A 21,749-nucleotide genomic window follows, 5' to 3' on the forward strand; every position below is an offset into this window, starting at 1 on the left:
CGGAAAGTGGAAGTGTGTTTCTTCATCTGTTTCTTCTGGCTAGATGGAGCATGAACATGAGCCTTAACAGCAGGGATAGCATTTTTGAGACCGTGTAGGGAGAAATTGTGGTTAAAATTGGTAAATGCGTGTAACATAATGTATCAATGGATTATGAAAGCACTGGCCATAACGTCGATGACGTGTTTTTATTCATTTGTTCTTATTTGCAGAGCTTGGTTCTTGCTTTGTACGCTTTTTGACAACGCGGATGGCCAAATGTTGTCCAATGTTGTTACGTTCATTGCCATTCGGCTCATATTGTTTTTTTTTTTTTTTTAATATGTAAATTATACCAATGTCGAATTGCATGTATGGTCCATCTGGATGTCCTTCCCTCTTCTTTCTGACATCTCTGTATTATCCATTATATATGCTTGAATTGCATGCCGTCAAATCTGTGTGCAGCATTTGTTCTAGCCAGTTTTAAATACTCGCTGAGCCCTTCATGTTGTGTTTGTGTATATATGTATCCATCGTGTTTGTGTAGGTAACGGTGCCAAAAAGGAAACACAAGAGTGACAAGCCCAAAAGCCCTGAGAGTGGCTGCTCTTCACCCGAACTTGATCGCCAGGATTCCTCCGGAAGCGAACGTGAGGCTTTATATTGTATCCAAACTTAAAATTGTTTTGCATAACATAACCACCTAACGACGTGTCAATAACAGTTTTCAAGATGACTAAAATTATATATATTTATTGGTGAGGTAACAGGACACAAAAGCAAACACAACAGCCGTCTGCGCAAGAAGGGTGCAGACCTCAGTGAACTTCAAAGTGCCATTGAATGCATAAAGCAGACACAGCAGGATATCAACCGGTGAGCTTTTCCACATGGTTTTGTTTTTTATTTTGTTGTCATGTGCTACAATTCCACATTCCTTTTGTTCTTAGAAGCATCAGCGTGTTAAGGAGTCGAACGGCAGGCCGGACAGAAGGCACCTCCTTCCTGCAGCAGCGAGATTATGTCATCATCATGGCCCTCATCATCCTGCAGGTGGTCATCAACTACATCTTCAAGTAGCAGACAGCCATAACACAGAGACCGATCGCAAAAGCACTCCATTGTCGGTAATAGACTTTTTTTTCCCCCATCTTCAATTGTCCTTCCAGTTTCAACAAACGAAGCAAATTCACCCAAAAGTAGAAGATATGTAATGTATTTTATTTCCACTAACTGGTATTTCCATGTCCATTCCAAAATGCTGTATAGCTCCGCAGATTTCAAAGAGACTCTTTTAAAGACAAAGAGCACAGCCATTTTAATTCTCAAGAGGACGGAACTATTCCTTAGTGTGAATGTCATATTCTGGGAGACAAGGGACATCTCGAGAGCCATGACTACGCTCCTATTGAAAGGACCTTTCATGCTAACCTATTATATTTTTAAAAAAATATATATATATGTATTTTATTGTTTTGTTCCGTCCAAAGTGGTCCAATCACTATGGCTTTTATTTATATTTAGGACATGAAATTGATTTAAAATGTCACGCTTTGTTTAAAAAAAAAAAGTCACAGGTGACATGTACAGCTAGCTAAGTGTGGTAAGCACACATTTCAACTATGTACTGTATTTTGTCTTCTGCACAAGTGCACTGGAAACGTCCAATGTTTTTCAACATCAACTCTTGTCACCCTGATGCTAATTAGCTCTTAAAACAGTGACCACTGCCCAAATTTTTTTTTTTCTTGGTGGGTGGGTACTAATGTAATGTTAAGTGTTCTTAATAGTAAGCTAGCTAAGTGACATTAAATAAGCCAGGCTAATTCTGGGACACCATCTAAAAAAAAACTGCCTTTCTGGATTTAACATGGAGTTAAAATCGGAAAAATGTTTAAACATTCCTTAATTTTGGACGTTGCATTCAATATGCCGACAGTACGAGTGAGCTAGCATTACAATAATTAACTCGTGACTTTTTATTGACTGTTATTCAACAGGAACAAACTCTCATTTTTAAAGATGAATTGATGTTTTGAAAGTATACATTTCTGAGGTGCGGCAGATTTTTTTTCTTTCGTCATCGCTTCCAGTGCTTTTGTGCCACGGTGAATTCTAGAATAGACACTTAAGTAGCGAGAGGAGATCAAATCTTTTTTACCTGTGACTACAATCACCTTAGTAAAACACACGGAGAAAAACATTCCGAGCTTGCATCAGTAGCAGCCAGTTCCAGTGTGTACCATAGATTAGTTTGCTGTCCTATTCACTGTGTATATAAATCCTAACGGGATTTCTTCATAACAAGATGTTTTGTACGCATTACAATGTGTCCAAAGGGTGTTGAAATTACCCGCTACAAAGCTGGATTTACCCTATTTGGTGCATACACCTTCAAACGAAAAAATGTCAAGAATATACAGTGGTGCCTTGCGATCTGACTGACCCAATTTATGACCTTGGCATGATATGAGGCGATCTTTTCAGATAGTGAGTAATCCAAAAAAAAGATGCTTCAAGATGTTATCCACTGAAGGAGAATTACACCTTGCATATCTAAAACAACCACAAAGTCCGCTTGGTTACAGGATAATCTCAAATGCTGTTGACGGGCTAACGAATAAGATCTATATGGCGACTTAAGCAGATATTAGAACACAAACGGTGCGGCAACACTTGTAGACAGACACATATATTCTTTATATTCTGTGTGATCGACTGGAACCTGCTAGGTTAAATCCAGCAATCGTAGGTTATCTGGAAGCAAACGTTTGTGTTGATGATGTAATAGCCTTGTCATTGTTTACATTTTCCGTTGCCTCCGCCGTCAGCAGACTGTTAAGTGAAAATGGGAAAAAAAAAAAAAATGAACCCAACCGCAAGGGAGGCGAGATAACCCGGCTGGCCCGTGTATATACCCGTGCGTCTTCTAAACCGTGCATCCTCATTGCCTCGCTCATCTTAATGTTATCCAGATGTTCGAATGTGGAGAAATACCAGTGCCTTTTTTAAAGGGATTAAGATGGACCAGGGGTATTGTTAGACTAGAAGAGGTCGTGCGGAGCAGACGTGCCATACAAAGCCTTAGTAACAAGCCTGACTCTGCATAACGCCTTGCTCGAAGCGGAAGGCGTCGCCATAGTAACGCACTCACAGGTGTCCTGATACTGATCCCTGAGTGACGCCACTCCATTTCATTATCTCTCATAGCGTTTTATTTATTATTTTTATTTTTTCTTGCTTAGAGCTCTTGACGTTAGTTTTTTTTTTTTTTAAATCGTTGTTTTCCATGTATTCATCTTGTGTATCTTTGTTAACTGAAACCAATTCCCTCCCCTGCATAGCGTGTACTTTAATGTGTGTATTTATTGTATACTCAAGGCACTGATAATAACATCCGGGACGTCTATGGTCACATGTAATATACCACAGAAAAATAATTAAAAACAATAATAATGACACGCTGTGCGTTTTTTTGTGAATAATTTTGATGCATCATGTGAATTTTATACTGTGGTTGTCCTTACAGGAAAAGATGATAAATGGTAAAAAAAAAAAAAAAAAGGTTGTATAATGATGTCTCTTTGGTAAGTGTCATTTTTTACACAATTATTATTTCACATATTAAGTAGTAGCGATTGTAATCTGAGGTTGTCTCTAAACACAACTAACTGTGACTAGAACTTGTTTTTTAGCCATCAAGGGAAAAAACTTAAGCATATGATGCTGCAGAAATGACAAGTTAATTACCATTGGTAAGTCCTTACTCCTTTGTTCTGTTTTTCATATTTATCTAAAATGGTTTATACCATGAAGGAGAAAATGTGGTTGCTATTATCAAAGATTTATAAGCTATTTTCACTACATAATTCAGAAAATATTCATGGATTAATGACATATTCGTGTCCCGGTTGACTCAGAAGAAAAACAACATTGCTAAAATAGCAAAAATGTGTCCTTTATCACTTCTAAGTACTTTAATTTTAAAATGTAATTTTTCCGTCTCGATTTGTTGACTTGCACTTTTGGCCACTAGATGTCAGCAAAGACAAATCAAGTGATTTTACTGAGAGCCAACTGGTGAAGGTAAGCCATGAAAGTACGCTTAATATTTAAGAAATAATGATGGATGCGGGATCTTCATTTGGTGTCACATGATTCACAAACAACGGACATATTTTCTGTCCCACTCAAAACTTTAAATACAATTATTTGATGGGTTTATAATCATCTTCATCAATCCATCCATTTCTATAGCCGCTTATCCTCATTAGGGTCGCAGGCTTGCTGGTGCCTATCACAGCTGTTTTCGGGCAGGAGGCGATGGACACCCTGAACTGATCTACTTAATTGTTGTTGTTTTTTAAAAGCAATGGGACTGCTATTATCTGATGCCCCCATTTGCGTGACATTTTCAAAGTATTTAATTCCCTTTTCCCAATAAATTGATGGACCCCTGGTGTCGCGGTTGCTAGGAGACAGAAGTCTGACTGGCTGCTGTTTCGGGATGTTGGGAGAAGGAGAGCGCGGACGATCTAAGATTCGGGGTTGCCATGGAGACTGAAGAGGGAATGATGAGGGGAAACACCTCATGTTATGTAACCATAGCACAAGAGCAAGCCCTTTGGCATCGTGGCGGTCTCATTCAAAGTTGCGCGTCGCTAAATTCCTTCCTCTGCCCCAGTCGTGCATGACTTTGCAACATGAGACTAATGCCCACCTGGGGATGGGTGTTATTTATTAATTAGAGGGTTATTCATCCGTCATGTGGCTCCAAGGATGCCGATGGGCATGGAACGGGTTAATTGATTATGAATGATGAGGTAATGTGCGGTGCAGCACGTCTGGCGGGTAGCTAGCGCTGGCTCAGCATGGTGTTTATCCCGAAGCTGCCCCACCCCTTTGCTATCAACAGCATGAAAAGAAGTGCTGCAGTGAGCCGCTCTCATTCACAGCTGGATTAGCAGAGCGTGCGCCCATTGTTCTTTTCTGCCCTAAAGGACACAGGGGCAGAGAGGTCTCCCATCTGACTGCTATTTTTAGAGGGGAATGACTTGGGGAACACCTTTTCATAAAACAGCCTTGGTAAAGTTTGCTTTCTAGTGGGGAAATTCACAATTATATAAACAGACTTCTATAATAATGTGCAGGGGCGTAGGAGTTCAGATCACATCAAAGGAAAAGCATTCAAAAAAACAAGGGGGGGCTAAAATATTGAATAGATTGTCAAAAAACACGAGGACTTTCAAAATGCCGTGCTGTCGTCCCTTCGAAATGCTTACAAACTGGAGGTCAAACGGTACACCCTATAGGTGTCAAATTTAGCCCATGTCGGGCTCTTTTACTGCCATTCAAAATGGGAAATAGTCAATGCTACAAACATAACTGACCTCCTCCTCCTAATTTCTTCACTATACATAAATAGCGCCCACTAGTGTTCAGACTGAGATGCCACAGAAATAGCTTGCATTACGTTACAGTACATTTCAAACTAAAATGTCGGTAGCGGAAAGATGCCCCTCGAAAAACTGTCAAATACATTTCTCCCATGTTAAAAAAAAATAAATGATAATTGAAACCAAAGTAATTGCATGTACTCTTGGAATTTGCTGAAGTTAGAGTCAATTGTCTGATCTAACTAGTTTCAAGAGGGAATCCCACTGCAGATGCATTCCTATGTCTCTTCAAGCTCAGGTTGCATTAGCACTCAACGCTGCTAAAAATAACCCCGGCGCATTGATATATTGACGTCTACGTGTCAGGATGTCTCTCCTCTGCCTCGCAACTTTTGTATCTCCTCACTTTTAATCAATCGGCGCTATCGTTTTGAGTCGGACCCTTGAAATTGTCTGAGTGGTTAGCGGTGGCTTTCACCGGCGATTGATGGCTGAAATAACAACAGGAGGAGGCGGCGGCAGCTCGGGTGGGCAGCTGCTAAGCAATCAAAGGATGCTGGGCGATGACTCAGAGATTTCTGAAGCACTGTCTCCTCCGGTTGCCAGCCTGCCCGTCTAGTGTGCCAGACAATTTGCTGACTCCTCGCCGCCTTATCAGATGTTTTCCATCGCTTTTGTTTTGCCTGCAGACATATGACTGCCGGCATCATAGTTCATTATTATATGATAGCCTCTAGCAATAGTTAATTAATCGACAAGTATCTTTTTTCCGGCCTTCCTGTGTGGTGTTTGCGTGTTCTCCCCGAGCCCGCGTGGGTTCTCTACGGGTACTCCGGCTTCGTCCCACATTCCAAAAACATGCGTGGCAATTTGACACTCTAAAATGTCCTTAGTCGTGATCGGGTGCGTGAATGGCTGTTTGCCTCTGTGTGCCCTGCAATTTGCCGCCGACTGCCCGTAGACAGCAGGGATAGGCACCAGCAGGCCCGCGGCTCAAATGAATCTAAGCGGCTACAGAAAATGGATGTCATATTTCAATGAGTTGCAATGCATTTATCCTCCTGAGACCCAGCTTATTAGTGTGTGTCCACCGTTGTGACCACTTTATCTCGGCCCACCCCGGCCTACCGCATTCCTGCCTTTGCCGCTGACATTGAGTGCCCAACGAGCCGACCCAGGCACTTTCTATTCACCCTGAGGATTAGAAGCCACTTGTCCGCCGCACATACCGTACGCAGGTCGCCTGTTCGTACATTCACGCTCACATCAATGGAAAAGTCAGACACAGGTACATCATTGTTATTGCGATAAAACGGAGGCCATAATTCCAAGCAGTAGCATTTTTGGGGAGTAAAAACATATTCTGGATGCCTGCCGGAAGCGATTAATGTCGTGCCTGATGTAGGCTGTAGTGACACCATAGAACGGGATTACACAGCAGCTTGACAGCACAATGCTGAGGCTTTTTCATTTCGCCTTGGCGCTATTTTTAAACACTGTCAAATCAACCCCGACAGACTGGTGTTTTTTTTTTTTTTTTAAATGTATTTTAATCTTCCTTAATTAATGATAATGGAGGCAGCGGGATTTTTGCAGCCATGACTGCAGTCGATTAACCTCACATGAAAAAAAAAAAATCATCACTCATCTGATTTCTTTCATCCCCATCCACTTTATTTTCAGCTATTAGATTCATCCTGGCGGAGACAATTATTTTGTCATACGTGTGATGTTCGCAATTTTACTGGGGGATACTGAAGCAGGTGGCGAGGATCTACTCGACATCTACCGCTTGATTCAATTTCCCGTGATTAACACCATCGATTAGCGTCGACCTTCAAGCTTTCCCCACCCGAATACGTTCGATACCGCTCGGGAAGGAAAATAATGCCAAGAGGTCCCGAGCCTTGTGATGCAACATCCCCGACAATGTCGGGAGGACCACAGCTGGCGGCTGAGCTTGTAACCCTTGGTTACCAGCACCCTCCACTCCCCGATGCCCCATCAGCCTCCCAAATCTTATTCTGGGCTTGTTATGCAACAGAGGTTTGCGCCATGTGCTACGGGCTAGTTAAGTATTTATCCAGCCTCTTGTGTAAGCGGGGGACAGGCGGCGATTGCCAGTTGACCCCATGCCATCTGGCCCGTATTCACTCTCAAGTGCTTGCGTTTCCCTCAGGATACTCCTGACTCATCCCTTCCAATTTCACATGTCTTCTTTTGTTATTTTTCCTGTAATATTCTCCATCCGGGGCGACTCTGTGGAGCAGCGGTTAGCACGTCTGCCTCACAGTTCGGGGACCAGGGTTCAAATCCACCCTTTCTGTGTGGCGTTTGCATGTTCCCCGCAATTAATATTAGACGGTTGTCAAGCTGCTATGGACCATGTGGTCCAGTTTAGCTTTTGAGTGTAAGAACGTCAACCGCTCTCCTCATAATCCGGGGGGGCGGGGGTCAAACGGAGCTGGTAGCCAAGCATGAATATTTAAATTTGGCAGCACTGCCGGCCAGCTCGCCTTACAGAAGATGTTGATGACGAGGGGATCAGGAGGTAGAGCACAAAGCACTGAGATGGAGAAAAGTGACCTCAGATTGGCATCTATGAGGCTGACAAAGCTGCCGACCACAAAAATCTTGGTAAACACATTTGGCATCACACTGAGATTTAACAATTACCGGAATCGTTTTTATGTATTTTGATTAGCCTAGTGCTATTTATTTTTATGATGCTGACTGAACATTGATTTCACAAAATATAAAGAAAAAAAGCTTATCTCGGTTTCATTGGACCTGCAGGTATCAACAAAATATGTTGTACTGCCATAACAAGAAAAGTACATTTTTCTTCTCAAATTAAGAGCGCAACAGCAATCGGCAAATAGCCGCTTGAGAGTGATTAAAAACATTGATTTTACCACTTATTATTTTGTGGTAAAAAAGTTTGTATTTTGTGTATACCTAATTCGATAACACTTTTTTTTCATGTGTACATTGAAAACACTTGCTTTGACGTCATTTCAGGCGACAGCGAGTGGCAAAATGGCCGCCTCCTGATATGGATAAAAACATGGATTTTACTGTTTTCATTTTTTTTATTTTTTGGACTGACAACATCATAACATCATATGATAACATCATAATGAAAAACGTTTTGGGGAAACCGCAAAAACCTAACCATGATGTAGCGAGGGAACTCTAATTTAGTTATCTTAACTTTTTTACAACTCAAAAAAACTATTAAATACAATATTCTTGATCGTTTTTTTATGTCAATTTTAAATTTAATTTTATTTATTCAATAAAATACGATAACGAATCAAAGCAAAAGTTCGGGGTGTGGTTGGTCGCCGCCCCGCCCACCTGCAGTGTTACCCTAGCGACTGCGGGTTTACGTGATGACGTCAGATGTATATGAGCGCAGGCGGCGGGCTCTCGCTCCTCTTTTACCGCCATCCGAGCGGAGTGTTTTTCCTCCTCCCACCCTCGGAGCGACTCACTGCGCAGCGCCCGCCTCACCGTCACCTACCGCCGGCCATACAGCTACGGTAAGCCACGGTGTTCGCGGTAGTCCTACCAGCGGCGCCCTATTTTAAAGTCGCCGTTTGCGAGGCTGCGATCAACCACAATGGCCATTTAAAGCGGCGTCAGTAGCGGGTAGGCGGCTAATGCTAGCAGCAGCCATTGAGCTCGTCCGTCTCTTCTATTAAATTCTCATTCGATTTTTACGCTGCCACAATCGATAACGAAAATCAACAATATAACAGTTTTAAAAAAAACACGAACGAAATGTCATCGTTTTTTGGCCTTGCAACCATTCGAAGCTGACCTTAATTTTCGGGGATGGGGGAATCGTGTAGGAAGTCAACTAACGCGATAACTCGACGGGAAGACAACGATGTGAAATATTAGGTAATGGCGGAAGGTGGTGGAAAGTATGTCACGTTGGCACGGGAGGGAAAAAAGTGTTGACATGGTGACTCGTTTTTTAACCAAACGCAGTACCGCGAAGCTAACATGCTAAGCGCACTTGACAATAGGGAGCAGGCAAGGCCGGTAGCTAAAGTTAGCTTCGGTGTGATGAGCACGCTTTCGATACATGACATCGCCCGGCTGGCGTTCTATCAATATCGGCTAGCGGGTGTGTTCCCGATCGATCGATAAACTTGATGGATACATCAACCCGATCAGATTAATATTTTTTCACCACCCGCTACCCATCCGAGGGTTGCTTCACTTGAGCGAGCAACACGTGGTCGCTGGCAGCATCAGCGAAAGGACTTTTGGGACCAGTCGCTGCTAAAGTATCCGAATACAATTTTTACCTGAATTAGTTTTTTTTTTTTTTTTTTTGGTAACGTTTTGGGAAACTGAAAAGCTAAGTCAAACAATAGCAACTATTGACAGTCGTGTTGTAAGTCTAACAGTCATGAGATTTCTTTGCGCTAGCCCAGTGGTCTTAAAAATATATATTTTTAATCACTAGTGGTCTCGCATTGTAAAACATAGTACAGCACGGGCACATGTGGACACTTTCAACTGCTGAAAAATATTCATTTAGTGTTGAGACATCTTTTATCCTGCTGTAATAACAGTTTTTGCTCATTATTGACTTTCCATTTGGAAATGCCTTAGTAATCACATTTTTTACAATATTGGAAAAAAGTATGCTCCATTGGCTGCTAAAAGCCCTTTAAAGTACTTAACCATCAATAAAATAGTATCACATGCAAGATGTCTGCATCCTCTCACTTCTATTGGCTCATGCATCGGCCGGCTACTTGCAGCTTTGCCATCTAAATTTAAACGACCATGAAGTTTCTTAAATGTTCACGCTGTTGACACATTTAAATAAGGTTGCCTCAATGGATTTGGGACTGCTATTATGGTGTCATGAATAATTCAATGTCCCTGCCTGTTTGTCATTCAAGTATGTCTTATTGTTTTTTTGTTTTGTTTTTTTCTTTTTTAGCATCACTTGAAACTCCGCTGAGATGGCAGACATTGACAAGTGAGTATGAGTGTCTATCAAATGTCTTGTTTGCCTTTGCCACTGTGGGAGGAAGTTAAAATTCCAAGCCACGCCCACATCTTGACCAAGTCGTGTCAGTTTGACACCTAAATGCATGTGCGGCCATTTTGTTTGTCTTTTTGACAAGAGTCTTCTATATAAAACGGCAAAATGAGAAAATACCTGCAGGTGAAGCTATGTTGAGTATTTTGCGGTCCGTCCCGCTGTCAGTGTCATGTTTCAGTGTCCTTACAAAGAAAAAATACATAAATAAATAAAAACATGGCTTCTATGTCATAGGGTGAAATGTGCTGCGAAAACTAATTTCCTCAAATGTTGGTTTGCTGAGCGGCTTAGATCAGGGCTTCCGTGTTTACTAACCTAATTTCCCTTTGTGGACAGCAAAGACCAAGCTGAGATGGACCCGTCAGAAATGGAGGACGTGGAGGAAGTGGAAGAGGAGGAGACGGTAGAAAATTCAAAAAGCAAAGGTATCCTTCTGTTTGGGGAAACACCATTCACTCGTTTTTTCCATGCTGTAAAAAAAATGATGCAGAATAATTATCTGTTTTGATTCTGGCTGCAACTAATGATGAAATAACTCGCTTTATTGATGAATTTGATTTAAAAAAAAAAGCCCCCTCTTCCACTTATTTCATAAAGGGGCTGATATAGATTTTGGCCAGATTAGCATTTCTACAGTAAAACGTTGTAGCTAAAAAATGAGGCTAAAACGAGAATCTATTTTTAAAACAAAAACAAGCCACCAAATAAGTTGAAAATAAGTTGTATGCACACTCTGGTACCCTTCTCTTGCGGCGATATCACAAAATGACCCAAGAGAGTGCCAGCGTGTTTTCAGATCAAACTCAGGAGAGTAACGTTAGCGCAGGCGCTAAAACAACACAAGGTGCTTTTGGGCTATTTGAGCCCACTTCGGAGGTGATCAAGGGTCGTCGTGGCAACGCCAGAGGCACTTAGTCCCCTCATTACAAGCAGAATGTTGAAATAACTCCGTATTGTTGCTTTAAAGGCTGTTACACAACTGTGGCCTGATTATGTTGACTCAACTTGCTTTAAATAAACTCCGGCAAGAATTGCAGCTCAGGCTATCGAATGGGGATAAAAAAGAACATTTTACTTTGAGCCCAGCTCCATTTAATTCTTTCCAAAGACGATCATAGAAACGAATGGGTCCGCCTTTTAAAGTAGCGATGGCGCCGGTGTGTGTCCGCAGCTCGTCAGCTGACAGAGCAGCTTATGCAGAATCCACAGATCCTGGCTGCGCTTCAGGAGGGGCTTGACGGCCTCAACGGTTCACCATCAGGGTACATCGAGAGGTAAGGGCCTCACAGCTGAGAACGTGGCCGTCTTGAGTCGATTTTTGAAATTCCGCCAGAAATGCCGTCGGCTTGGTTAAATGAATTTCCTCAACGTTGCTGTTTTCTGTTCAGTTTACCAAAGGTTGTGAAGCGACGCATCAACGCCCTCAAAAACCTACAGGTGAAGTGCGCCCACATTGAGGCCAAGTTCTACGAGGAGGTCCACGAGCTGGAGAGAAAATACGCCGCCCTTTACCAGCCGCTCTTCGACAAGGTACCTTCCCAATATGTGTACTTTAGGGGCTTGTTTTTGCTCAAGCAAATTCCATCCACTAAGGAAGGACCTGATTTTGTGAGTCATTTATTTTGGGGCTTTTATGTTTGTGTGTTTTTCAAAGTAATATAAAATACACATGTGCTTAAGAAAAAAAGTGAATGCAATTCTGTTCATTTTGACATCTCTGGTTAAGCGAAAATATGCCTGCGTAGCAATGAGGACTATTTGTTTTAGAGTAAAACACAACTTACATTCACATGCGTCATCCGTCCAAAAATGATGAGTCATGATTCTGCAAAATCAATTGAGGGGAAACAATGTTTCTTGCAGAGAAGTGATATCGTCAAAGCAGCGTATGAGCCCACAGACGAGGAATGTGAATGGAAAGCAGATGAGGAAGAAGAGCTGACAGTAAGTAAGCAGGTACAGGTAACGTCTATGCTTGCATGCCCCCCGCCCCCCCTCCTTATTTTTTTCTCTTGTCTGCCCATGGTGGGGGAAAACAATGTCAACCAAAGTTTGTGTTTTCATTGAGAAAAAATGTCCGCCCCTGCTGCAGGATGAAATGAAGGAAAAGGCAAAGCTGGAGGAGGAGAAGAAGGACGAGGAGAAGGAAGACCCCAAAGGCATCCCGGAATTCTGGTTAACAGTGTTTAAAAATGTGGACCTGCTCAGCGACATGCTGCAGGTACTTCGCATGCGATTTGTCGCCTCCTAGTGGCCAACATCTGCTGAGGCGCTTACTTCGATCTCTCCTCAGGAACATGACGAGCCCATCCTCAAACATTTACAAGATATCAAAGTAAAGTTCTCAGACCCGGGGCAACCCATGGTGAGTAACATTAAAAGGTTAAATTAAAATGCATTTTTGCGGGGACATTGTTGGACAAAATCCAAAACCAAGAACAGACATGTCATCTTGAAAGGCATCTTGTAATCTGCAGAATATGATTTTCTTTTCTAAGCCATTTTTGTTAAGCCCTCAAGTGTTTTTTTTTTTTTTTTTTTTTTTTTAGGGTTAGCAAATGTTGAAATAATCAACACGTCCTAGAGCGCCCTCTGGCGGCTTAGTGTAAAAAAAAGTGACAATAATGTCTTCATAATTTCACACGAGTCGCACTCCCGGCCAAACTATGGAGAAAAAAAAAAAACTGTGATTTATTGCCTGGAAAACACTGTAATAAAAACGTTAACCATTCCCCTCTTTTTGATCTTCTCAGAGCTTCGGGTTAGAGTTCCACTTTGAGCCCAACGACTTCTTCACAAACACAGTCTTGACGAAAACCTACAAAATGAGGTCAGAGCCCGACGAAAGTGACCCTTTCTCCTTTGACGGACCCGAGATCATTTCATGCACGGGGTGAGTGTTTTTTTTTTTCGATCAAAAATAAAATACGTTTTTGTTCGTTGGGTGAAAACTGAAGCCGCGTTGCTCCTTAGTTCCACCATCGATTGGACAAAAGGCAAAAACGTCACGTTGAAAACCATCAAGAAGAAGCAGAAGCACAAGGGACGCGGCACGGTTAGGACGGTCACCAAAACAGTCCCCAACGACTCCTTTTTCAATTTCTTCACTCCGCCAGAGGGTATTCTTACCAATCAGATTTTGTGTGTGCGTCTTATTTACTAATTTGATCTCACACACTTTTTTTGTTGTCGTTTCCCCCACAGTCCCTGAAAACGGAGAGTTGGTAAGTGCTTTATGGCTATCCCGGGTCATACATGTAAACAACATTTTTTTTTTTTTTTTTACATTGTAATGCAACGCTGAGGTGATCCAGACCATGCATTAACATGCAAGAAATCATTTCCTCAAGTTTATTGTTTAATAGATTCTTCAAAAGTTTGGCTTTATGATGCGGGTGTTGTTTTATTACATGGAATGACTTGGGTTCACAGCTGAGCATTTGCAGCAGTTAATGACTTGAATTCCTGGGAGCAGTTGATTTCGGAGGTGTTTGCAAACTTTTGACGAGTGCTGTAATACTTAAATTGGTTTTGCGGCCCGTTGCCTCATCCTAACGGATCTGTCTTTAGGACGAGGACTCTGAGGCGGTCCTGGCGGCCGACTTTGAAATCGGCCACTTCATCCGCGAGCGCATCGTCCCCCGGGCCGTCTTGTACTTCACGGGCGAGGCCATAGAGGATGACGACGACGACGTAAGTACTTCAAAAGGGGTCGATAATGTCAATAATCTGCCACTAGCTTGTAAGCATTACAATTTTCACTGAGTGTGTCTAGCAATTCATAATCTCAAACTATAACGTGCTCGTATGCTCTGCAGTATGATGAGGAGGGCGAGGAGGCGGACGACGAGGTGAGACCGCAGTTTATTTGGAACGAAAGAGCCGGCGGCACACGTAAACCGGCTCTTTGTGTCATTTAGGAAGGCGAGGAGGAAGCGGACGAGGAGAACGACCCCGATTACGATCCCAAGGTGAGCTCCCTTGCGCCGCGCTTCTCAAAGTTGGAAACGCGGTTTGAACGCGCCTCCGTTTATGTCACGAGTGCCGCGAAAGCCGATCGGCCGGCCAAAACCGCTGTTTGTCTATTCAGCAACAGAATCCATAACATCTAATGAGTCTCATTGCTTGACCTTGAATTTATTCTCATCTCCAACACTTTGCCATCCTTTTAAGCACTTCGTATTTTTAGGTGTGTTCGCAATAGTAGCAGGAGGCAAGCGTCTATAAATCTGGTTGCGTTTTCGTTCCGCTGTTTTCCACAGCAATTTTTCAAAAATAAACTTTGAAATCTGCAGTATCTGACTTTGTTTTGTAATCATCCAGAATGACTGGTGAAAATGAAGATTTTTTTTTTATTATTATCATTATTTGCCATATCGCCAAGGCCTGTTGTGAGCACTTTTCAAAAACAGCCACATCCACTTTTGTTCTTTTGTGTGTTTGTTTTTTTTCCCCCAACACACAAACCAGCATGCTACTCTTGACACTCTGCACAATAATAGCCCCCCCCCCCCCCCCCCCCCCGCTCCTTTACTCATCAATGTCTTCATCTGTGATCGTTGACATTTTTTGGCATATTTTGTCAGCTCCTCTTTAAATTTTTCCTCACTAGGTTTAAATGGTGACAGTAGAAAAATAACCCTGTCCCGGTAGGTACAGCTTGTCAACTGTCGGCTTACTACCATCACCACCCCAACCCTTCTCGTTCCTTTTAATATTCTCTCATGTTTTTCTGTCTTGCTGCCATACCGTCCTCACTAATTCATTGGTTTGGATTTTTTTCTATTTTTATGACCCATAGCGCTCGCTGCATTTGTACCTTTTTCTATGTTGAAGCTAGTCTGTTGACGTAGTTGTTTTTATTTTGCCCATATTGTTGCCCGTGCTGCTTGTTTACTTTATTATTATTATTATTATTATTATTATTGTATTCTCCTCTCAACGTCATGTTCCTATTGGTCTCTTGCAGAAGGATGCGGCCGCCCCAGCTGAGTGCAAGTCTCAGTGAAGTGGCCTTTCTGCCTCCGGAATTCAACTGCACTGTTAACATTTAAAAAAAAAAAAAAAAAAAAAAACAGGGGACAACGTACATATATAAATATATATATTACAAAAAAACAAAAAGGAATAGTAACTTACCGCCTTATAATGTTTTTGTATTTTTCTTGGTAGCCGATTTAAAGGTTTCAAGGTTTTCGTTACGTAAAAACCGAATAAAAACCGTTAATACTTTGAGCCGTGGGGCTCGTTATTATAGTATTTTACTAGACCTGTTTTTCTTCTCTGTACAATAGAAAGGACAAAAAAAGGCATGATGTTCACCGCTAAACTAGTTCTTGTGAAGTCCTTCTGTGGTATTTGCTCTTAGACAACAGCTGTGATGGAGACCAGATTAAACTCATTCCACCCGCACCCCCACTCCGTTGCCAATTTTCTCGGTGGGCCTCCATAGAGCTCTTGAGCTGAACACTTCTTACTCCTGTATCAAAACATTCCAGTAAACGACATAACAGGGGTCCATTCGCGAAACGCTCCTCGAGGAATTGAACAAAATCCAGGGTATGAAAGGGGTCCACCGTTTTCTAACAGCCCCCCCTCCATAGAACTTTGAGGGCATTTCGTTTGACACAATAAGTAGCACGCTTTGTTTCACTTGCCTCCTGTATCTAGTTACTAAGAAATCCTGTCACTGTGAATGGAAATGAGGGAAGGTGTGACAAGGCCCCCTCCCCGCCCCCAATGTGGCCAATGACCCACCACCCTCCTCTTCAACGCTTCCCACCTTTTTGGTGTACCCCCTAAAAGGTCGCAGGGACGATATTAAGAGGCGGAAGCGCAACAATTTCAGTTGCTAAAATAGATTTTTTTTTTTTGCCTGGACAGCAGCTGTTGTCTAGGTAAATTGCTAGGCTACAAAAAATGCTAATGTACTCGATTATTGTATGTGTATGTTCATGAATAAATCGGTTCAACATGTTGACAATTGTGAATACTTTTTGCTTTTGTCGGGAAGTTGGAGTCAAAGTTCGAACTAGCCACCAGAGGGCGTTGTTGACAAAGCTACACAAGTACAACGCATTAATGACCAATTGGCTTTTAAAGTCATGTTCAATAGAAATTTGTATTTACTGTAACTTCTTATGGCGGATCTATCAAATAACAAGTATATAGGTTCGGTTTTTCTATAATCAACCTTATAATTTTCACCTTTTTAAACGCGTTTCTTTCCACTGAAAATCACAACGCTCAGGTAACAACCAATCACGGCTCAAGTCATCAATGTCACATGACCAAACCCAGAAAGCTGGCGACAAATTATTTTTAGCGCTGAAAACAAATTAAGAAATGTTGAGCTCAATATAATGAGATGACTGAAAATAAGCCAACTTGACAGGGAAAATCGCGAAATTTTAGGACTTGTCAAGGAGTGGGTGTGCCTATTATAGTGGCCCACGTGTATTTCTGATTCTATTTGTGTTCCGACTTTGTAGTAGGTTGGGTCTCTCTCGCGTGGGCGGTTGAGCCCTCAGACCCCTCCCCCGCCCGTTTCAGGCTGCCAGGCGTCCAGAACCAAACCTCCATCTCAATTCGAAAGCGATCCAGCGCCGGGCAGCCGCGCGTCCCGACCCGTCTGCCTTCGCCCGCCGCGTATGAGCCCTTTCTCCCAAGGAAGGACCCCCACCACCCCCCCAAAAAAGTGGCAGGCTGCGCGTGAGCGACCATGTTGGAGAACGGCCGGAAGGTGTTCAAGGAAGGCGTGCTGGAGAAGAGGAGCGACGGCCTGCTGCAGCTGTGGAAGAAGAAGCTGTGCGTCCTGACCGAGGACGGCGTGCTGCTGCTTCCGCCCAAGCAGCACGATCACCCCCAGCAGCAGCAAGCGCCGCAACCGCACCACCACCATCACCATCGCGGAGAAGACACGGGCAAAGTCAAGGAGCTCCACTTCGCCAACATGAAGACCGTGGACTGCGTGGAGCGCAAGGGCAAGTACGTCTACTTCACCGTGGTCATGTCCGAGGGGAAGGAGATCGACTTTAGGTGCCCGCAGGACGAGGGCTGGAACGCCGAGATCACCCTGCAGATGGTCCAGTACAAGAACCGCCAGGCCATCCTGGCGGTCAAGTCGACGCGGCAGAAGCAGCAGCTGCTCGTCGTGCACATGCCGGGACAGAGCCACAAGACGCTGCGGAGCTCGCCCAACGTGGCGTGACCCGAGTCCGGTTTTGCGGTAAGGAGGGGGTTCTGGGAAACACCTGGGGAATCCCCGCCTCGATCGCACATGCTGCTCCAAACATTACATTGTATCGTGGATTTCGGCGCATTAGTAACGTTCGCAAAATGCGTTTGCGAGGAACTCTTGGATCCACCGCGACTTTAAAGCTTAGTGCTTCCACCTATTTATTTATTTATTTGAGTTGGTACCCGGTGTATTTTGAGTCTAATCATCTCACGGTATTTTTACTGTATGATTCGTAGTTTTGAAATCAGAAGTGCACAAGTTTTTTTTTTTTTTAATTTGCATTCTACTTGAAATTATTGCCACAAAAGTCATTAAACGTGTTGCAAAATCCCAGCGTTATTTATTAGATGTGGCAATTTAAAATTTTGGAATCGAGTCGGCATGATTTGCTCGCCAGCCGCAATATGGTAACTTTTTTGTCTAGACAATTAAACTGGATAATAGAGTGCGCGTATCAGTTGACTTTGCAATCGAATTTGTAGCCGTGTGTATAATTGATTCTGTCCACAGGTTAATTGGACAATGGAAGATGGATATCGACTCGCAACCCCGCTGCATCAGCACCAATTCTCCAGGACAAGCCCCGCCCACCTATTGTTTTTTCCACGGAACCCTCCTCCCACCCCTCCCGCGACACACGGACTTCCTCCACTAAAGACTCATGGACTAATGAAAAAGCATGTGAGAAAACAAAGTGCTTTGCACCGTGGAGTTATTTATTATACATGTATATATTTTTTCTATAAGTGTGTTCAATGGGACATCCATTATTGAAAAAAAATAACGATTTGTACTGTCGTTGTACTCAGCATCATCGAACCAAAGATTCATTTCCGGTCGCATTTGTCCGTTTTTTTTTTTTTTTTAAAGAATGGGACATTTAGCCACGATAGTCTGAATGGAAGTCTTAAATCCTATTCAGGGAACTGACTGTTATGTTAGGGCAGCCATTTTATTTGTTATTGGGCGCGTTCGGTAATACACTCCAAGCGCACGCTGTTTCACTCCGGCCGTTCGAATCTGCCGTCCGTGTCCGAACAAATCCCTCCCATCAGAGAAAATTAACTCCAGGTACGTGCAACATGGCCGACCTCTGATGCTAGCAGTTAGCTTGTTACTTCCGTATGTTAACAATAACTTGTCTTGTTTGTAGCATTAGGCTGTTAGCCCGGCGCTAACAAACACTCTCCCATGTTTAGTATTTCGCTAGCTTGAGCCTCTTCCCGACGTTAGCGTTATGCTAACAGGTTCACGCCCACTAAGGTAGGCAACGGTTAACATGTGTTTTATCTGTTTTTTTTTAAAAAAAAGAAACCATACGTTTTTTTTTTGTTTTTTTTGTTAAGACTTTGGGGACTTTGTGTGATATATTTTAGTCAAGTACAGTGATTGATGCCATTTAATGGGTGCCTTGATGAAGGGTTCATTAATTGTTATATTTCAAACAATTACATTTTTTAAAATTTCACTTTGCAGAGTTAAAATTGAGAAATTCATATTCCAAACAGAGGAGATATAATTAAATGTTGGCTCGCTATTTGGCACACCTAGTGTTCCACTCTAATGACATTTTCAAGTAATTGTACCCCACTGGTAACATTTTTAATTGTAACCTATTCACATAATTTTCTTTAAATCTATCTCCATTTTGAGGGGAAGCCATTGGGTACAGCCTCATTGGAATTGCTCGTTCAAAAACAATCTGACTCACTATGTTGCGAGCTCTGTCAGCTTTTTTTTTTTTTTTTTTTTAAATCGGGCATAATGGTGTCTTGCTCTATTAAATGAAGTAATAGAGCCAAATGTGCAAAACTGACAGTTCAAAACAATCTCTAAACCTTGTACATGTGCCACCTGCAAGGTATTAACCCTTCCTCAAGTTATTTCGGGATGCGTGTCATGATCGGCGATGCTTTGAAACCGCTTTACTTGACAAGGCGTGTATGTGTTGATTTCCCAGTGCTCATGTTGATGGTGTGAGCCCTTTTTGAGAGGGTACGGCGGGCGAATTAACACATGCCTCAGTGTTGTTGTCATCTCCCTCACGCAGGGTAACAACTCTGCCCTTTATCTCGCCTTCGCTGCACCCATGCCTCTGCTCTCATCTCTTTCCTTTTACTTCAAATTCTATTTTCATATTTCCAAATGATACATTCCATTAAAAAAAATGTATATATATAAAGGGGTAACCGCGCTCATGTTTCATTTTTCCGGGCTTGTTCATAAGGGTCACCGCGGTCTCTGCTTTCATGTCTTACAGCCCACCTCATTTCCGAGTCTAAAAGTAGTTTAGGGGATCGGGTTTCTCTGCCAGTTGCCTCTGCTCGGATGAAGCGCCACCAGTGTGTCGTGTCAAAAAGCTTGTGAATCTGGGCTAATTTGATTAAACGCGGCACGAGGTGACGACATTCTTTTTGACGCGCAGAAGCTCTGTGGCTGCCGGCTGGCCGAGCTTGTCACTTGTGATAACCGACGCGTGACCTCTGCATTTGTTTGGAAGCGCTTTTGGTGTCAGTTGCGCAACAATTACCGCATTTCTCAGAGTACAAGTCGAGTTTTTTTTTTTTTTTACTCATTTTCAAACCCCATGACTAAAGAACATCCAAGTCAGATGATCAGCAAATCATCTCCAAAGACCTTGGTTTGGTTCTGGAGTTGAGGAGGACAGATTCAACATCAGTACTCAGTAATTCACCCACGGACGGAACTATTTTCATCAATAGTGGGTTCCCACAGGGGCTGATTTGACAGGATGAACAACATGTTAATGCAAGTAAAACACCTCTTTCGCCACCTGTTGAAAGGTGCTGCTTCAGTAAACAAGGCGTTTCACTTCCTGGTTAGACGGATCAGTACGATAACGTTTATATTTAATAAGGAATTAATGTTAGAAAGAAGTGTGAAATACCATTACGAGGGCCCTTTGTAACACGGTTTGTTACTTTGCAGCCAATTGTTCTTGGAGGAGACGAAAAAAGATGAGCGGAGGACGTAATTATTAGGTTACACTGAGCTGCTGTTGACATCCCATTGCCATTTCAAAAACCAGCCGGCGGGGTCCCGCCTTTGATCGACTCTTTCGAGCGTCAGCTGCTGTCGACAGGTTTGCACGTCTTGGCATGCGCGCTGACCGCCGACGTATTCGTGGCCACGGCCAACTCTTTGTGATTTGAGCCAATGAGGTAAGCGGAGCCATGAGGGGTGTAATTCAGGATTACCAAAATACTCCCAATCCCTACTGAATTATTTTTACAAGCAGCTAATTGTTTCACATCACCCTAAAATACACACATAAGATAAAAGATATTTCAGAAGGGGTAAAATAAAGTTTTAGTGGTGTAAGTGAGCTGTGGCTTTTTCAATTGCCTATGAAATAATCCTGAATGATGTCCCTAATGATCCCTCTTACTGATGGCCGCACACTTATGTAATTGATTTTTCTTGCTAGTACTACGCTCATGTTTATAAAGACCTTTTGATCAATAACAGCCCAAGGATCAATTTCAATCTGATTGCGAAGACGACAGCACTGCCATATCGGAAGCATATGTTTACGTTCAATAAAGGTCTCATGTTAAAGCTAACCTTACAGTTGCCACTAATACCTCTGAAAGATTGAAATAGTGCTTGATTGTCAAGCTTTGTCATAGTAAAATTAATTAGGGCTGCAACTAACGATGATGTTCATTGATTCATTGGCCCGCAAAAGTTAAACAAATAAAAAATCATTTTTGAAAGGTTTTCTTCATCAAAACTGTTCATCACGTGCAGCCAAATGCACATCAGGAGATGCTAACAAAGCCTGTAGCTGCAACTGCAACTCAATATTATTTTAAATTGGGCTGTTCTTCCTGAATAGAACTCGTTATTATAACAAAGCCAAATCACCACCGCCACTATAATCAGCATAATGGTACATCACACGCTACCATCAGGGGCCTTTGTTTCTCACCAAATATAAATAATTAAGTCAAGAGACTATTATTGTAGGACATCTGGATCAACAGATTGCTCCCACGCGACAAGCATGCAGGTGCGTGATGGGCGGCTCTAAATT

At 42.6% G+C, this 21,749-nt stretch overlaps 3 protein-coding genes across 14 annotated transcripts in view; all 3 read left to right on the forward strand.

The window, feature by feature from the left end:
- Positions 1-3,443, forward strand: part of osbpl8 (oxysterol binding protein-like 8) — a 30,178-nt gene extending 26,735 nt beyond the window's left edge. For 9 of the 10 annotated variants that reach the window (XM_088406489.1, XM_088406493.1, XM_088406494.1 and 6 more), the window contains 3 exons: positions 530-632; positions 753-858; positions 933-3,443. In XM_088406489.1, coding sequence (XP_088262615.1) covers positions 530-632; positions 753-858; positions 933-1,062 — 339 coding nt within the window. In that variant the 3' untranslated portion in view covers positions 1,063-3,443. The remainder of the gene's footprint in view (positions 1-529; positions 633-752; positions 859-932) is intronic. The other variant, XM_088406490.1, reaches the window with a different exon arrangement.
- Positions 3,444-8,770: 5,327 nt separating this feature from the next.
- nap1l1 (nucleosome assembly protein 1-like 1) lies at positions 8,771-16,435 on the forward strand. 3 transcript variants are annotated; one of them, XM_088406970.1, is made up of 16 exons: positions 8,771-8,923; positions 10,348-10,386; positions 10,789-10,877; positions 11,624-11,726; positions 11,841-11,982; positions 12,316-12,408; positions 12,545-12,673; positions 12,746-12,817; positions 13,206-13,345; positions 13,426-13,571; positions 13,657-13,676; positions 14,023-14,145; positions 14,271-14,303; positions 14,373-14,423; positions 15,065-15,101; positions 15,422-16,435. In XM_088406970.1, exons 2-15 carry the CDS (start codon positions 10,370-10,372, stop codon positions 15,068-15,070), a joined length of 1,164 nt encoding a protein of 387 aa, XP_088263096.1. In that variant the 5' UTR covers positions 8,771-8,923; positions 10,348-10,369; the 3' UTR covers positions 15,071-15,101; positions 15,422-16,435. The 3 variants fall into 3 exon arrangements, with proteins under 3 accessions (XP_088263096.1, XP_088263094.1, XP_088263095.1); XM_088406968.1 differs by lacking the exon at positions 15,065-15,101; XM_088406969.1 differs by lacking the exon at positions 15,065-15,101 and having other exon boundaries at positions 12,316-12,396.
- A 516-nt stretch (positions 16,436-16,951) lies between these two features.
- Positions 16,952-19,881, forward strand: phlda1 (pleckstrin homology-like domain, family A, member 1). The gene is made up of 2 exons (XM_088406974.1): positions 16,952-17,680; positions 18,203-19,881. The coding sequence occupies exon 1, from the start codon at positions 17,174-17,176 to the stop codon at positions 17,660-17,662; it is 489 nt and encodes a 162-aa protein (XP_088263100.1). The 5' UTR covers positions 16,952-17,173; the 3' UTR covers positions 17,663-17,680; positions 18,203-19,881.
- The last annotated feature ends 1,868 nt before the right edge of the window (positions 19,882-21,749 follow it).

The sequence above is a fragment of the Hippichthys cyanospilos genome, chromosome 22 (genome assembly GCF_059441005.1).
Source record: "Hippichthys cyanospilos isolate Australia breed blue-spotted pipefish chromosome 22, RoL_Hcya_1.0, whole genome shotgun sequence".
Taxonomy (NCBI): Eukaryota; Metazoa; Chordata; class Actinopteri; order Syngnathiformes; family Syngnathidae; genus Hippichthys; species Hippichthys cyanospilos.

Coding starts and splice junctions, on each gene's coding strand:
- nap1l1 (XM_088406968.1), top strand. Junction 13,572..13,656: donor TTTCTTCACTCCGCCAGAGG/GTATTCTTACCA, acceptor TTTCCCCCACAG/TCCCTGAAAACGGAGAGTTG. Junction 14,304..14,372: donor GCGAGGAGGCGGACGACGAG/GTGAGACCGCAG, acceptor TGTGTCATTTAG/GAAGGCGAGGAGGAAGCGGA.
- phlda1 (XM_088406974.1), top strand. CDS start 17,174: ATGTTGGAGAACGGCCGGAAGGTGTTCAAGGAAGGCGTGCTGGAGAAG.